At 46.3% G+C, this 14534-nt stretch overlaps 1 protein-coding gene across 1 annotated transcript in view; it reads left to right on the forward strand.

Moving 5' to 3' along the window:
- Positions 1 to 14534, forward strand: part of LOC147893076 (phospholipid--sterol O-acyltransferase-like) — a 265119-nt gene that overhangs the window by 225645 nt on the left and 24940 nt on the right. Inside the window, exons 11-13 of the mRNA XM_087386979.1 lie at positions 5256 to 5327; positions 12671 to 12839; positions 12994 to 13098. Of these exons, the coding sequence (XP_087243105.1) occupies positions 5256 to 5327; positions 12671 to 12839; positions 12994 to 13098 (346 nt within the window). The remainder of the gene's footprint in view (positions 1 to 5255; positions 5328 to 12670; positions 12840 to 12993; positions 13099 to 14534) is intronic.

The raw sequence follows: 14534 nt of genomic DNA on the forward strand, positions 1-14534 counted from the left end.
CTTTCCCTGTAATTATTTCCGCCACTAGGTCGGGTAAGGTGTTTCATTCTACATCCTCCCATCGATGAGGATTGTTAGTTGGAACATATAGGGCCTAGGTGGTGTCCCACATCGCCGCTGCCACAGACAGCTGATCCGGGATCAGCTTCATCCAAGTGTTACTGGGGGTCCCATTGATATCTTATTTATTCAGGAGCACAAATTGAATTCTAGAGATTGTGCCAAGTTGGACAAGTTGCTTTCTGGCCATACGTTTTGGTCGCCTGCCTTGGGCACTAGGGGAGGCACTTCTATTTCAGTTTCACAGTCGGTTCTCCCCTTAGTTGTTGGACACGGAGTCATTATCCCCTCTAAGGCTCAGTGGATTATTCTCTTGATTGGAGGGCGTAAGGTTGGTTTCCTTAACCTGTATGCCTCCAACATTAGAGGGGAACGTGTCATTATGTGGAAGGATTTGCTCTCTTGGGCTCCCATTGCGGATTCATGGGTGATTTGAGGTGACTTTAATATGGTTGAGTTACCATCAAACAAAAAAGGAGGTAGAGAAGGAGGACTTCACTCTTTGGAGAGAGTAGCTTGGGATGCCTTCCTTTTTCACTACTGTGGCAGAGATACTTGGTTGGACGATGCCTTTCTTATTCAGCCACAGTCCCTCCTGTCCTCTTGGTCGAACAGGAGGCAGCAGATGCCTATTCATGCATGCATTGACAGATTCTATGTCGACAGAGGTGGATCGGTATGCATTGCTGCTGGGGTTTCCACTTCAGACCACTTTCCTGTTGTGTTGGCTATCTCAGAGCCTCACATGAGAGGCCGGTTTGCCAACATCAGGATTCCAGATGCCTTGTATACAGAGGAGGACCTTACAGAGGCAGCCGTGCAGATATGGGTTTCTCATGTTTAGGGTGGGAAGCCATCTCCATCACATGTAGCTGCTGCCCTTTCTGGTATTAGCGACTTTTACCACTCAGTTGCTAGTACCAGGAAACGAGATATTCTGAGACGTGAGATTGGTGTTCACCAGCAGTTGGCAGCTTTGTAGAGGGAAGAGTAGAAATGGCCTTCAGATGCTTGGATTCAGGAGCGCCTTGCTACAGCAAGAGCTCATCAACAGACATTGCTTGATCAGAGAGCAGAGCATGCCTTTCATGCACGGGAGTCCTTCTGGATTCAGATGGGTGGCAGAGTCAATAAACACTTTTTCTCTACTCTTTGCCCTAGACATAGTAGAGAGAGTGTATCCTAGCTTATTGACTCACATGGGGTTTTACAGACAGATCTACATGACGTCATGCGCATAGCTTCAGTTTTTTATGTCGCCCTTCTTACTGTAGATCTTGACACACAGGATAGAGAGGATGCTAGACAGGTTATTTGGCAGAGCATCCCTTTGTTGGTGAAACCGTATATGCATTTTTTTGCTTGATGCACCTTTCACCAACACAGAGTTTAGGACTGCACTTTTAGCCCTTCACAAGGGCAAGTGCCCAGGTTCGGATGGCCTCACCCCTTCTTTCTTCATTGCATTTTGGGATATGATTGGAGACTACATTACATCGGCCCTGCAGGGCATTTGGGACTCGGGCGAGATGCCTGGGTCGCTTACAAAGGGTCTCGTCCACCTTATCCTGAAAGGAGGTTGCAGAAATTTAGTGTCGTAGTGGAGGCCTATCACACTTTTGGGGGCATGTTACAAGATTCTGGCCAAAGCAATCAGGCTCCGATTGCAGCCCCTTCTCCCAGATCTTATTCATGACACTCAAACGGGATTTGTGCATGGCAGAAGCATTTTTTATAACATTTTCTCCTTTTGGAAAGCTTCAGAGTGGGCCATGCAGAGCGGCCAGAATCTAGCCATTCTACTCTTGGATTTTGAGAAAGCTTATGACAGAATAGATTGGGGTTTTTTGGAGGGCACTCTTCTACGTTTTGGCTTTACAGATGCTTGGATCAGAGGTGTTTCCTCTTTGTACATATCAGCCCATAGCCAGGTACTTATTGGTGGGGTAAGGGGTGAGAGATTTCAGATTTTCAGATCAGTCCGTCAGGGATGTCCCCTCGCTCCTTTTCTTTTTTTGTTCATGGCTGAAGCTATGAGTATCTATATTAGATCTAAAGCTGACATCTTTGGCCTCAGACTTCCCATCAGAAGGGAAGAAAAGCTACTTGACAATGAGTTGGTAGATGACACAGCAGTTTACTTGGATGCCACACCACAGACGCTCACTTCTTTCAGGACAGCATTGGATTTATTTTGCTTGGCGGCGGGGGCTTAGATACATTGGCATAAATCCAATGGCTTTTAGATCAGTGACGAGGACACTAGAGATTGGGGGCTTGACATAGGATTCACTTGGGTTCAGAGGGGTGTGCCAGTTAGGTTTTTGGGCTGCCACGTTGGCTTGGATATTTCTTCCACGCAAGAGTTTGCTCCTGTGATGGAGAGCATCAGGAGGAAGCTCCTTTTTTGGAGCTCAGCCAAGCTGGATCTTGCCTCTAGAGTTGTGGTGGTCAACCAGGTCCTCTTAGCCACGGCCTGGTTTGTTTGTTCATGCTGGTGCCATTCTAGGGATTGCATCATTCAGCTCAGGAGACTGATCAGAATTTTTCTTTGGAGTGGGCTTGATGGCACAACAAATGCATTAGCCAGTGTGGCTTGGGAGACCCTCATCCTCCCTACACAGGAAGGGGGTCTCAATATTATTGATCCAGATATACAGTGCAGAGCTTTACTCTGCAAGATGGTGGTGCGGAGACTTATGCCAGGGCAGGAACCGTGGAAGGCATTTTTATTAGCAGCATACAGGCGTGCATACCTTCTTCAGGAGGAGACTGGATGGGCAGTATTAGGTGGATTTTCACCACAGCACACCTCAGGTCTCCTTCGTCCCCTCTCATGGTTGCCATCCTGAAAGCGTGGGCCAGTTTCAGGAGCACTCTTCGGAGGATTCCCTCTTCCTCTTGTGAAGAGATTGATAGGCAACCGATCATGTGGAATGACAGTATATTGGATGATCTTGGCAGACCACTTGGTGCTTCACTCTACATGCAATGGTCCAGATGGGAGAGGGGACCCGCCTCATCATTGGGGTCATGGAAAGCTTTCCGCAGGCTTCTAGAGGAGACCAAATCTCAGTTGACAGGACATCTCAGAGGGAGTGCAGGGAGGATCTTGCAAATTGAGGCAGCCCTTCCAATGGATTGGGTAGACACAAATGATATGCCACTCACTTGCTCCACTTAGGCAGGTGCTTTGACGAGAGGGGGTGTTCCTCTTCAGGTTTTGGCCTTTCGAGATGCACATGAGGATACCTTGGTTTTTGGTGTGCATGATGGTGGCAGATTGTTCAGGTCCACAGAAGACATCTTGCTTGAGTCTGCTTTTCAGCCTATCAGGGTTGTAGGTCTTTTGGTGCAAGGTTCAGATTCAGAGTGGTTCCTTGACCCAGACCCTCGGCTTCTCTCCACCAGATCTTGGAGACTTTTGCTCTACAGGGGAGTTCCCATTAGGTATTTGCAGTGGGACCCTGGAGAGTGGGAGTGGATTGACGCAGGGCATTGAGAGAAGAGCATCCCCTTCTTTCGCTACATGGTCAGTAATGCCAGGATATTCCAGCTCAGTAGTAGAGGTTGGAGCCTTTCCAGAGTTCCTCATTGGGAGGCATTTGATATCACTGTGGATTTGCAAAGGTGCTTTTGGAAGACTCTGGAAATCCCACAGGAATAGAAAGATAACTCTTTTCTTTTGGCTTTCTATCCATGGTGGGATTGCAGTGAACCTTTGGAGATCCAAATTCACAGCCGATCCTACTTGCCCTCGTTGCCTCTGTGCTTTAGAGATGATTTAACATTGCTTATGGGATTGCAGACATGTGAAGATGATTTGGTAGCCATGATTTTCAGTCACTTTGCCCACTCCTCATTCTTTATGACATGGGGCTCAGTGGCTTGGCTTTCTCTTACGGGGCCTCAGGTCTTCTATGAGAGACTTGACTCTTCTCGGGCCATTTCGATTCGATGTCATTAGGTTGAGTCCTGTTCTTTGGATGTGGTACCACACCTTCCTTTTGCAGCTGTATATGCCTCTGTGGATACCTCTTGGGAGACTGTGGCGAGCATAGCAGCCTGGCATATTTGGAGAGCCAGATGCACAGAGGCATTGGAGGGAACGCAGGTTCATCCCTCGCACACATTGGCTAGTATCTGGACAGACACCATACATACCTTGATGGCCATATGGACGAGTATGCAGGGAGACTCCCATGTAGCCTCAGCTAGGAGGGCTTCTTTCTTCAGAGAATGGAAGGATTCTCATTTCTTCTCTGAGACTCTTACAGGGTTGAGGTGGCACTTTCAGCCTCAGCCTTGGTTGTTTTCCACCTCATTTTGAGGGGGTTTATTTATTCTCATGGTTTCATGATGTATTCTGCTTTGAGCTTGCTCTCGCGGGTTTTTTCTCTTACTTAATAGAAGTCTCTTTCTTGCAAAAAACAAAAACAAAGAGTGTGGTGATGTGATGTGTTAGTGTGAAGTACTAGGTGATCTAGTACTAGTCTATGTGAGTGAGTCTTGTGTGAGTGCCACGTGTCATCATGGGACTTATCCCATATGCACTAGGTGCTAGTGTGTGAGTGAGTAGCCTACATAAGGCTTGTACTTCACTTGTCTTGTCACACTTGATGAATGAATGAGAGCCTTTCATTATGTCTTCATTGGAGCATTGTTTTCTCACACCCTAACTCTCTCTCTCTCTCTCTCTCCCTTCACCATGTTTTCAACGTAATTATCTCTGCTGTTGGTTTTTCTTCAAACCTTGATCCTAGGGCTGCTTATGCCTTTAAGAATCTTTTGGCCTTGCAGCCCGTCAAAAGACAAGTGGGCCCTAGCTAGGTGAACTACCTCCAAAGCTCCTCAATCCTATATGTGCAAATGCTACAAATGTGCCTCCAACTTTTACGGATGTTTCTCCCCTTAGTTTTGCTACTTCTTCCTTTTTAGGGGGAAACAAAAGCTCACAACTTGCTTCTCCATCTTCGTCCCTTTATATGCTGTTTTGGTATTTGGGCATGCACTTTTGATTTTGTAACATGTATGTTGAATTGTTCCTATAAAGGAAAATATATAGGTATTACTATTGACGATGTGCTAATGTAACTATTACAAACTTGATTTTTATCAGCCTATGGGTAGAGGAACTTGACTTCGTCTTTTTAGGAATGGGAAGAAAGGTGACATTAACGGTTTTCTTTGTGTAGGTACCATATCACTCTCTTTCTTGGTGCAAAACTTGGCTTGGGTCTTCTGTGAACATAACTAGGACACCTCAAGTAAGTCAAAAGGTTTAATTCGAGAGTTTTCTGAATTTTTCGTCATATCCTCTCCTCACCTTCTATAATGCTAAATTGACTTGACAACGACAATGAATATCAAGGGATTGTTTTACAAATATCCAAAAACCGATCTATTCTACATAGGTTCTCTCACATGAGGTTTGACACGATGTGTCTCTTTAGGATGTGTTTGTATGGGACCCAAACACACCATGAAACCATTGACCCATCTAACTAGACTACATGCATCATCACCTAGATTAGAGAGACAATGCTTCTGGGCTCAATGAGTGACATAGATGCCAAGAATCATGTGCCATTGTTTAAATAGGGGTCTAGTCTCTTCCAGAGGTATTACTGAGGATGACGACCATTGGTGCAAGGTGCAAGAGAGGTGTGGAACACTTGACTATGGGTGTTGATACAATACTACTCATGGCTTTGTTGCAGATTGCGGTGCAATTGGTCGAATGGAGAAAACTATGGCGTTGGTGATAGTGTAACCATGGAATGGATATGGTGCAATTAATCGAATGGAGCAGACTCTAGTGATGATGATGATGCACCTATGGAACAAGATGGATGGAAACACAAGAAGAGATCAAATGCTTGCAAGAACTAAGCATGTGTGTGCCAGAGCAAAACATGCCAAGAGTTGGACTCGCCATAGTGCTACCAAGTTGACCAAAGTACATTGGACCATAGCTCAATTGGTACAGAGATCACTCAGCAAGAATCGCCAATATAATGAACGAGCTCGTAGCTCAAGCCTCTCTCATCTCACATCCTTCTCTCTCTTCCTACGGATGCGGATGATCCATCTCTCGTCTTTTTCACCTACACTTCTTACCTTATTCCAATCAATTGGCAATCTTTCCATTTGAAGCCATGATCTCCATCAATAGATGTCCCTCCTACCCTTTGTACTCTTATCGTCTTCAAGCGATTATCCATTGGATCACTCCTTGATGGCTCACAACTATCCCATCGTGCCAAGAGAGTTCACTATCATTAAGTGATGCTTTGGTTTCCACACCTACACCAACCCCCTAGCTATGTCATAGCTCCTCCATGTGGAGGATGGCATCCATGTGTAACTCTTTGGGAATCCAAGGTACCTCAATCTTGGTCTTCTTCGGCATCGACCGGTTGGGCCCAATGACTCCTTAGTAGACTCCTCCATCATGGTGGGCCAGAGACCACCTATTTCAGTGTTGTTGCATGTTTGTTGTCGCCAAAGTCCTGGGACCGAAACTATGTTCATCATCCTAGACCACATGAAGTCCAGTCATTGGCATCATGGACCAACTTTGGGTCATTGGCTTAGACCAAGTTTGTTTTGAAAAATAATTTAATGGGTAAATTGTAGATCATGTAAGCATATGAATCCTCAACCCTTTACTTTTACTATGAAGTCAAGTTGTTCAAGCTTTAGCTTGGGCATTGGTGTTAGAGATGGAGGGGAATAAGTACTTGTGGAAGACCCAATAGAATTGAGTTGGGTGAAAGCAAGTTAGTATGTTACGCTTTCTATGCTAGTTAGCATGTGTATGCTAACTTTCCAAATCTACTAAATTTTTTTTTCCATGATATAGTTACCAAATCTCGTTAAGTAGTTTTTGAGGTGCATTCATGTTAAAAGAAGATACAAAGCACAAAATTATCAAACAGATGGATTTTCCTAGTGATTAGACTAGAAGAAAAAATACTACTGCTAGTTAGCAGTGTCTTTTCAAGGTTGAATAAATCTCTCGAATATTGAAGGCTTGGAAGAAGCCCCCTGAATCAAAAGTTTCTAGTAGAGAGAAATAGAGAATGATTGTATGTTAAGCTTGTGTGTGTTTTGCAAGTGTCTCCAGGACTATCAAATCAGTATTCTAGCTTAGGTGGCTTTACTAGCTGTCATGTAGACATGTACTCAATATCTCATACACTCTAGAAAATCCAATCAAATGTTAGTATTCATCTTGCATGTGTTATAATGTGGGAACACTGTGTTAATGCTACATGGGAGGCTTGATCTTGACCCTTCTTAGAGTCAAGAAACTAGCATGTACTATATGTGTGGACTTGTTGTGTGGGCAGCTTAGTTGTTGCATATTTGTGCATTGTAGCCATTCTCTATTTGGAACAATTCATCTGATGAGTAATGTGGCTGAGGTGCATTGATTAGGCCAAAAAATGATGTCCAAAATGTTGGTTAATGGACTCGACAGATGCCCAAGAACTTGAACTTTTTGTGTTTGAACTTTGGGGTTAGACGTGGTTCTATTTGGTTCCCACGTAGCCAAGGGTATCACCTCTAAAAAACAAGGATCTGATTCGACTAAATTTTCAATAGAGGCCCGCTCGCTATGTCTTTCTTTTTGGGGTGGGTTAGTTGACCTTGCTATGGTTAGATTAGCATAAGCATGGTTAATTTAAGCTAATTGTGGTTACACTCTATTGAATGATCCTAACCACCAATCATCTCAAGGGGGAATGTAATGAACTAGATCCATAGTTTATCTCTCACTTTTCCAACAGTCCCTTTTGATGAACATTGGATTGTTCACTCTCTCCCTGTCGGAAAGGCCACCCTCTGTCTGACTCGACTTGTCTTTAGTGAATTCAACCATGTTGAAGTCACCTCCAACAATCCAGGTGTCTGCCTGAGGAAGGGACTCTCTAAGCTGTCTCCAAAAAGCACGTCTGTGAGCTGGATCCGTGGGAGCATACACATTAAGAACACCAACTGCTGTGTTCTCAATATGAAGAATAACATAGCATGCTCTGCTCTCCACTAGTGTACCCTCTTGGGTGATCTCTGAGGCCCACCTAGCTGAAACTGAAATGCAAACTCCTCCTCTCGTGCCATCCGCTGGGCTCCAAAAAGTCCGGCTCTGTCCTCTGAGTAAGGATCTGCATCTGTCAATCCTGTCCTGGGAGAGCTTATGCTCCTGGATAAGCACAATGTCTAGAGGGGACCCTGAGGAAATAAACCGAAGGGAGTCCCTAAGCAACTGCAATCTAGGAACTCCCAATCTGCGACCATCCGCGTCTGAGGTAAATCTGCGGCCGTTCAGTCCTCTCACATTCCAAGATATGATGGACAAGCTAGACATCGGATGGAAGTGAGGGTGTGCCAGTGGCAACGGCATAAAACTCTCTCTGACGGCTCAATCCAAAGTCGGTCTTCGATCAAACTCCAAATCTGTCCCAACTCATGTAAAATGGCTCCATCCAAGGGAATAGTACTCTGGCGCGAACCAAGGAGCTGAAAGTCAAACCAACCAGCACTCCTGGGCAAATCAAAGTCTCCCTGAATCTCAAAGAACAGAAACAGAAAGGCCCTGCCACCGAAGCCAGGTCGAAGAGTCCTAGGGCAAGAATGAATCTACGAGCTGACAAAACGGTGAACCGATGAAAACTGAGTCATGCTTATAAGCTGTCTAGCAATCTCACTGTCAAGTGACTCAGCTGACCAGCTTTCGCTCCCCCGAGATCGAAAGCTACCAGCGGAGAAATGAAGAACATGCCCCTCTCTGGAGAGAGTAGCTGATCCCAAGTACTCCTCTACCTCCTCTGACCGTTGGCAAAACACCGGTAGAAGTTCCAATCGAGTGAGGGAGTCTGTGATAACCCCTCGAGCCAAAAAGGGCCAAAACTCAACGGGCAGATCTCTGTCAACCATCCTGGGGTCAGGTCTAGGAGTCTGAAGAGCTGAAAAAGGCTGAGCCATCCTGACTCTACTCCTGGAATAAGTGAGAGGGAGAGGAAGAATCTGCGACAAGGTGCCTGTCCGCATGGGTGACTGAAACTCTCGCTCGATCTCATCTACTAGGATCTCCCAATCCTCCCGCCTGTCTGGGTACTGAGCAAAATCTGTGACCGCACTCGCAAAAGATCTGGATACACCAGGAGTGAAAAGCTGCGAGGACGAGGCTGTGCTGGGAGGGGTATCCAAAATGACGCTCCGCATAGCAACAAAGGAAGGTACTGTGCGACAGGGCTGTGAAAGGGGTCTCGAGGGAACCTCGTATAGGCGCATGAGATCCTGGGACGGCTCGGGCTCTGACTCTGACTTGTGTCATAAAATACCACTCTCTCGACAGGCTACTGGGGAGAGGCATCCATCACCGTAACTGCAGCCTGAGCAGTCTCCTGCTGAAAAATTGTCTCCGTAACCAATATCTGAGACTCCGGGGTAGTGGTGTCTAGTGTCATCAAATCCTGAACAACTGTCTCCTGCTCAGTGAGAAGACCTGTCTGTGGATGGTCCTGCGCATCTCCCCTTTTCGGGGTCTCTTGCACATGTAATTCGACACCCTGATCTACCGTCTCCTGCACAGTGTCAAGACTTGCCTGGTGATGGTCCTCTACAACTCCCCTTTCCGAGGTCTCCTGCACAAGTGACTCAACTCCTTGAGCGACCGTCTCCTGCACCGTGTCAAGACCTGCTTGTGGATGGTCCTCTGCATCTCCCCTTTCCGGGGTCTCCTGCACATAAGTCTCAGCTCTCTGCCATCTGTGAGCTCGTACATGGGGCTGCTCGTGTTGTTGGCTCTCCCTCTGTCTCCGTCTCCTCCGAGCTCTCCGTGAAAGCTGTTGCACTGGAGGCACCTCCAGGTCCTCTGATTCCACTGGAGGCCCACCCAGAGGAGTCTCCTCTCGTTCAGTTGAATGAGTCAAAGCAGGCTCAAAGACCCCTGGAGGCTGAACTGAAGGCTCTGGGTCTCTCGTAGGGTGAGAAGGATCCGGAGTCTCTGAACGAGGCCTACGACTAGGGCAATCCCTAATAAAATGACCTCTCTTCCGACAGAAAAGACACTGATCAGGAAGCCCCTCGTACAAAACCCTGTGCTGCATCTGGACGCCATCTCCCGTGGAGTACGAAATCAAAGTAGGCAAAGGTCGGGGAGGGGGGAACTCTGAAGTGAGTCTAACCCTCGTAACACCTGTACCAACAAGTGACTGAGCATAGGAAAGTCTAGCGCCTGATGGGATTACTGTACGTGCCACGCTAGCCATATGCTCCAGAGCTCTGCGACAAGAGCTAACCTCATCAGGAAGTCCAGGGAAAAGCATCCAAAAAGAGACCTGACGCGGTCCCGAGGATGTAGTACTGAAGTGCTTCCGCCAAGGCCACAAATGGATGACTCTGCTCTGAAACTGAATCGGAGAGCTCATAAGTACTCTTTGAGCCTGCTCTGCGGACTGAAGGCCAAAAGAAAAGTACCCTCTGCCAAGCAATCGAAAAACTGTAACTGAGACACCCAATGAGGCCATGCTGGTGTACACCCAATCACGTAATTGTTGGCCTCTACCGGGGAGAAAGCCAATGATGTGCGTCAAACGAAAACCCTCCTCCGCTACCTCAATCATCTGCACAATGTCAGGAGGAAAAGAAACTGTGACTTCGATCTCCTGAGGTTCGGCGACGGGAGTGGCATTAGTGTCCTCCGTTGTCTCAGCTTGCGCTGTCCTGAGGGGAGGAGCTATCTCTGCTGAAAATACCCACCAAGAACTCGCAACCAACCACTAGAATCCCAAAAACCCCTTGGTTAAAGAATGCTCCCAACTTCAGCCTGCGAGAAATGACAACAGAAAAAACCCTCCGCCAATGCCTGGAAGCAGCCTAGGAACACAGCTCCCCGGAACACACGTAGAACAGTCCCGGAAGAGGGCCCTGAAGCCCAACCTGAGGTGCAAGGGAGGGGGCAGACAGCAGCTACTGGCGGCCTGAAGGGCGTCCTAGAAGGCAGCCAGAAGGGGCGACCTGAAGAAGGCACAGCAGGGCACGACCTGCACAGCGGGCTGAAGGGGGGGGCGCAACGCGAACAGGCTAAGGGGGTCTCGACCACCAGGACGCCTCTGCAGCAGCCAAATGGGCTGAGAGGAGGCGCAACTCGAGAAGGCAAGGGGAGGCGACGCACTGCAGGGAAACCTGCGCAACCTAGGCAGCAGGTCGCTGACCAGATCGCGGCTAACCTGCGAGGCCTAGGCAACAGGTCGCTGCCAAGGAGCAGATCGCGGCTAAGGGCAGGGCACTGCCAGGGGTGGCTGATGGCGACAGACGAAGGCGGGGGGCAGCAGCAGACGAAGCTTCTCCTACGATCCAAGCTTTTTGTTTTTGTCAGTGAGCATTTTGGGGCTGCCTCTTAATCCCAGAAGGGATTTGCAGTTGTGCATTTGTACTCACAGCAAGGGAAGTTACTTGACAGTGTTTCTTGCATTTTTTGCTTGTCACTCATGGCACAGAATAACAATCCCAATGATGTTTTTGGCGTCCTCACACAAGAGGATAAGTTGGATGGGACCAACTACTCTTTTATGGAGTTCCAGTGATGAGAAACCCCTACAAGTTTCTCGTCACTGTTAGTCTGCCATTATAATGTACTTGGATTTGTGGAAGAATTATTAGACATGTGAAATATGTCTTGGTTTCATGCTCAATTGTAACCATAATCAATCAGAGGTGGAACACTTTGGAAATGTATCTTTTCATGATGCTAGCTTGGGAGCATGTCCCAGCACTTCATGTCTTTATTCCATATAGAGGGAGGCATGTTCCCTCATCTTATTGTTCTAGGGACGGTGAATGATTTAATGTCGGGGGGAAATGTTGTAGGCCTTGTGGAGAGCTTGACATGCAATGGCCAAATCACTAATCTCCAGTATTCTAGCTTTTTCCTCAGTTTTGCAAGTATCCATTCAAACTATTGGCGGCGAGTAATCTTCAAGCCCAAGGGGTAACCAAGATGGTGAACCAGCTGAGTGGGTGGGACAATTTCCCCCGGCCATAATAGAGTATGCCAGTATTTGGAATGCAACGGTAGCAACTCAAATTTCTGAAAACTCACATGAAGACCAGCAGTTAGACCATATAAAGATAGAGCATGCATCAAGGAGGAAGGATCCGCTCAGTATTCTGAGTAGTAAAAAATGAATCATCAGCATAAGCTTGAGCAATCAAAGTGCGGCTTCCATTAATCTCCAACCCATGCAGCATGTCTGTTGCCACCAAATGATCCATGTATTGAAGCATGGGATGCGTGGCTATCGCATATAGAAGTGCACTAAGTGGACAGCCCTGATGAACTGAACAACAAAGAGTCCATGATTCAGAAATATCCCCAGATAGTATGCAAGCGGGCGTGCACACACATTTTTTTGGGTGAAAACACACGCACGCGCACGTGCACGCACACGTGCACATGCACATGTATGCGCACGCATATGCATACACACATGCACACTCACACATGCAAAGCAAGCATGCATACTGCGCGAGAGAGGAGGCAGAGTTTGAATTTCTCTCTCATTGTTTTTGGTTGACTATCTTTGGTAAATTGATGCAGCGGGCATATGGTCCATCTGATGTGCAAGAGTCTTTTAATGTTGAGCAAGACAAGGGTGGTGATATTGTTTCAAATATGACACGTGATAGCAATGTTAAATATATCACCTTCTATGAAGATGGTGTCAGCATACCTGGCAAGCGTACTGCTGTTTGGGAGATTGACAAAGGTCTATTTTGGTTTTGCGCTCTATTTATGTATCCTACTTAAAAATGTTCAAACCTCCAATTTTTAGAACACACCAAACTTTTCCAATGGATGTTGTAGCAAGTGCTTAACAATATGCTTTTGTGTGTCTGACTCCACTTATTTGTTGATGACAGTTGATCACAGGAACATTGTCAGACTGCCTGTTTTGCTTCGAGAACTATGGCTGGAGACGTCACATGGATTTCACCCAGAGGCAAAACGGCATTTTGTTTCCAAGTGTATGCAATATTGATGATTAATGTTTAATCATTTTATTGGGCTTTCACCTACAAATGCACTTTATATATATATAATGTATAAAATAAATATGGATTTATTATATACCAATAGAAGTTGCATTCTGTAGATTATGTCAATAATCATTTATGTTCATTTTAAAGTTAATGGGTACTGTTGTCTACATTCTACTATCATACATAAGATATCAAAATTCCATGTGTCATGCATGATGCCCTGGATAGTGTGCACACTCACATACCTCTCTCTCTCTCTCTCTCTCTCTTTATTTCTAGACGACGGAGGATGATGGCAGATTTTCGGAGGAGATTGCTCCATGGAGACTTGGCACCGCCAGCAGCCCATTTGACACTTGCCCAGATCTTCACACTCATGGCAGGAGGCATGGTCGATGGCCATGACTTCCATCATTTCTTTGGATCACAGACCCCTTAGGGAAGACGATGTTCCTCATATCTCATATTTTACATTTTGTATCTAGGCAATTTTGGTACTCTATTTCATTTCATTTTGTATCTAGGATTTTTGTAGCCATTTTTGGCATCTTAGCGGTATTACGATGAGGCCACCTAGTTGGCGCATCGTTGATGATGTATTTTCCTTTCGGATGATTTTGTGTCCCATAGGCCATGTATGGCCTTCCGTGGACCTTTAATAAAATTTCTTTCTTTCTTTCTTTCTCTCTCTCTCTCTCTCTCTCTTCCAGAAAAAGAACCTTCTATTAGAAACTTTGAGAAATCAAATTCAGCAATTGGTGAACATGCTGAAAGAAGGGTGCTTGCCCTCCTGCAGCCGTGTCTCAGGGTGTCAGCTCACTACCTAGAGTACTTGGAAGTGGGCACCAAGGGGGGGTTATACAACCCACGGAGACCTCGATCCATGAAAATGTAGAAGGTACTTGTAGGACAAGCCTTGCAGGATTGCTCATGCCTTTCAGCTCTCTTCTTATAACTCTTTGCACCTAAGTGCCACATGGTCTCCAAGGTTTAGATGATATCATGTTAAATACCCACAAGGATGGCGGCAATGTCTCGTTTAGTTCAGTAGATTACCGATACTTCAGAAGTGACCTTTGCTAGGATCCTATGAAAGCCCAATCAAATCCTCTAAGCCGCAAGGCAGCTCCACAAGAAGTGTGGTATCATCTCTACGTCACTTGTTGAGCAACAATGACAAGTCCCATCCTTCTGCATCTGTATTAGAAAAGGACCGATGCGTAGACCTCCATGGACACAAATCTAGAAGAAGTATGAGATCTCCCTTGGGTGAAGGCTAGCCCAAAGTGAGGACCAAAATCCAGTCATGACTTCAATGGGGATTCGCTTCATCACCCAGTGTCACTTCTGAGGCCTGCAGTCGATGTCATCTAACGGTCCGGGTGGTGTATTCTCTACTGATTGCTCCTGGCTAGATCTCA

The sequence above is a fragment of the Dipteris shenzhenensis genome, chromosome 16 (genome assembly GCF_047967505.1).
Source record: "Dipteris shenzhenensis isolate YYH24624 ecotype China chromosome 16, Dip_SZ_1.0, whole genome shotgun sequence".
Classification (NCBI taxonomy): Eukaryota; Viridiplantae; Streptophyta; class Polypodiopsida; order Gleicheniales; family Dipteridaceae; genus Dipteris; species Dipteris shenzhenensis.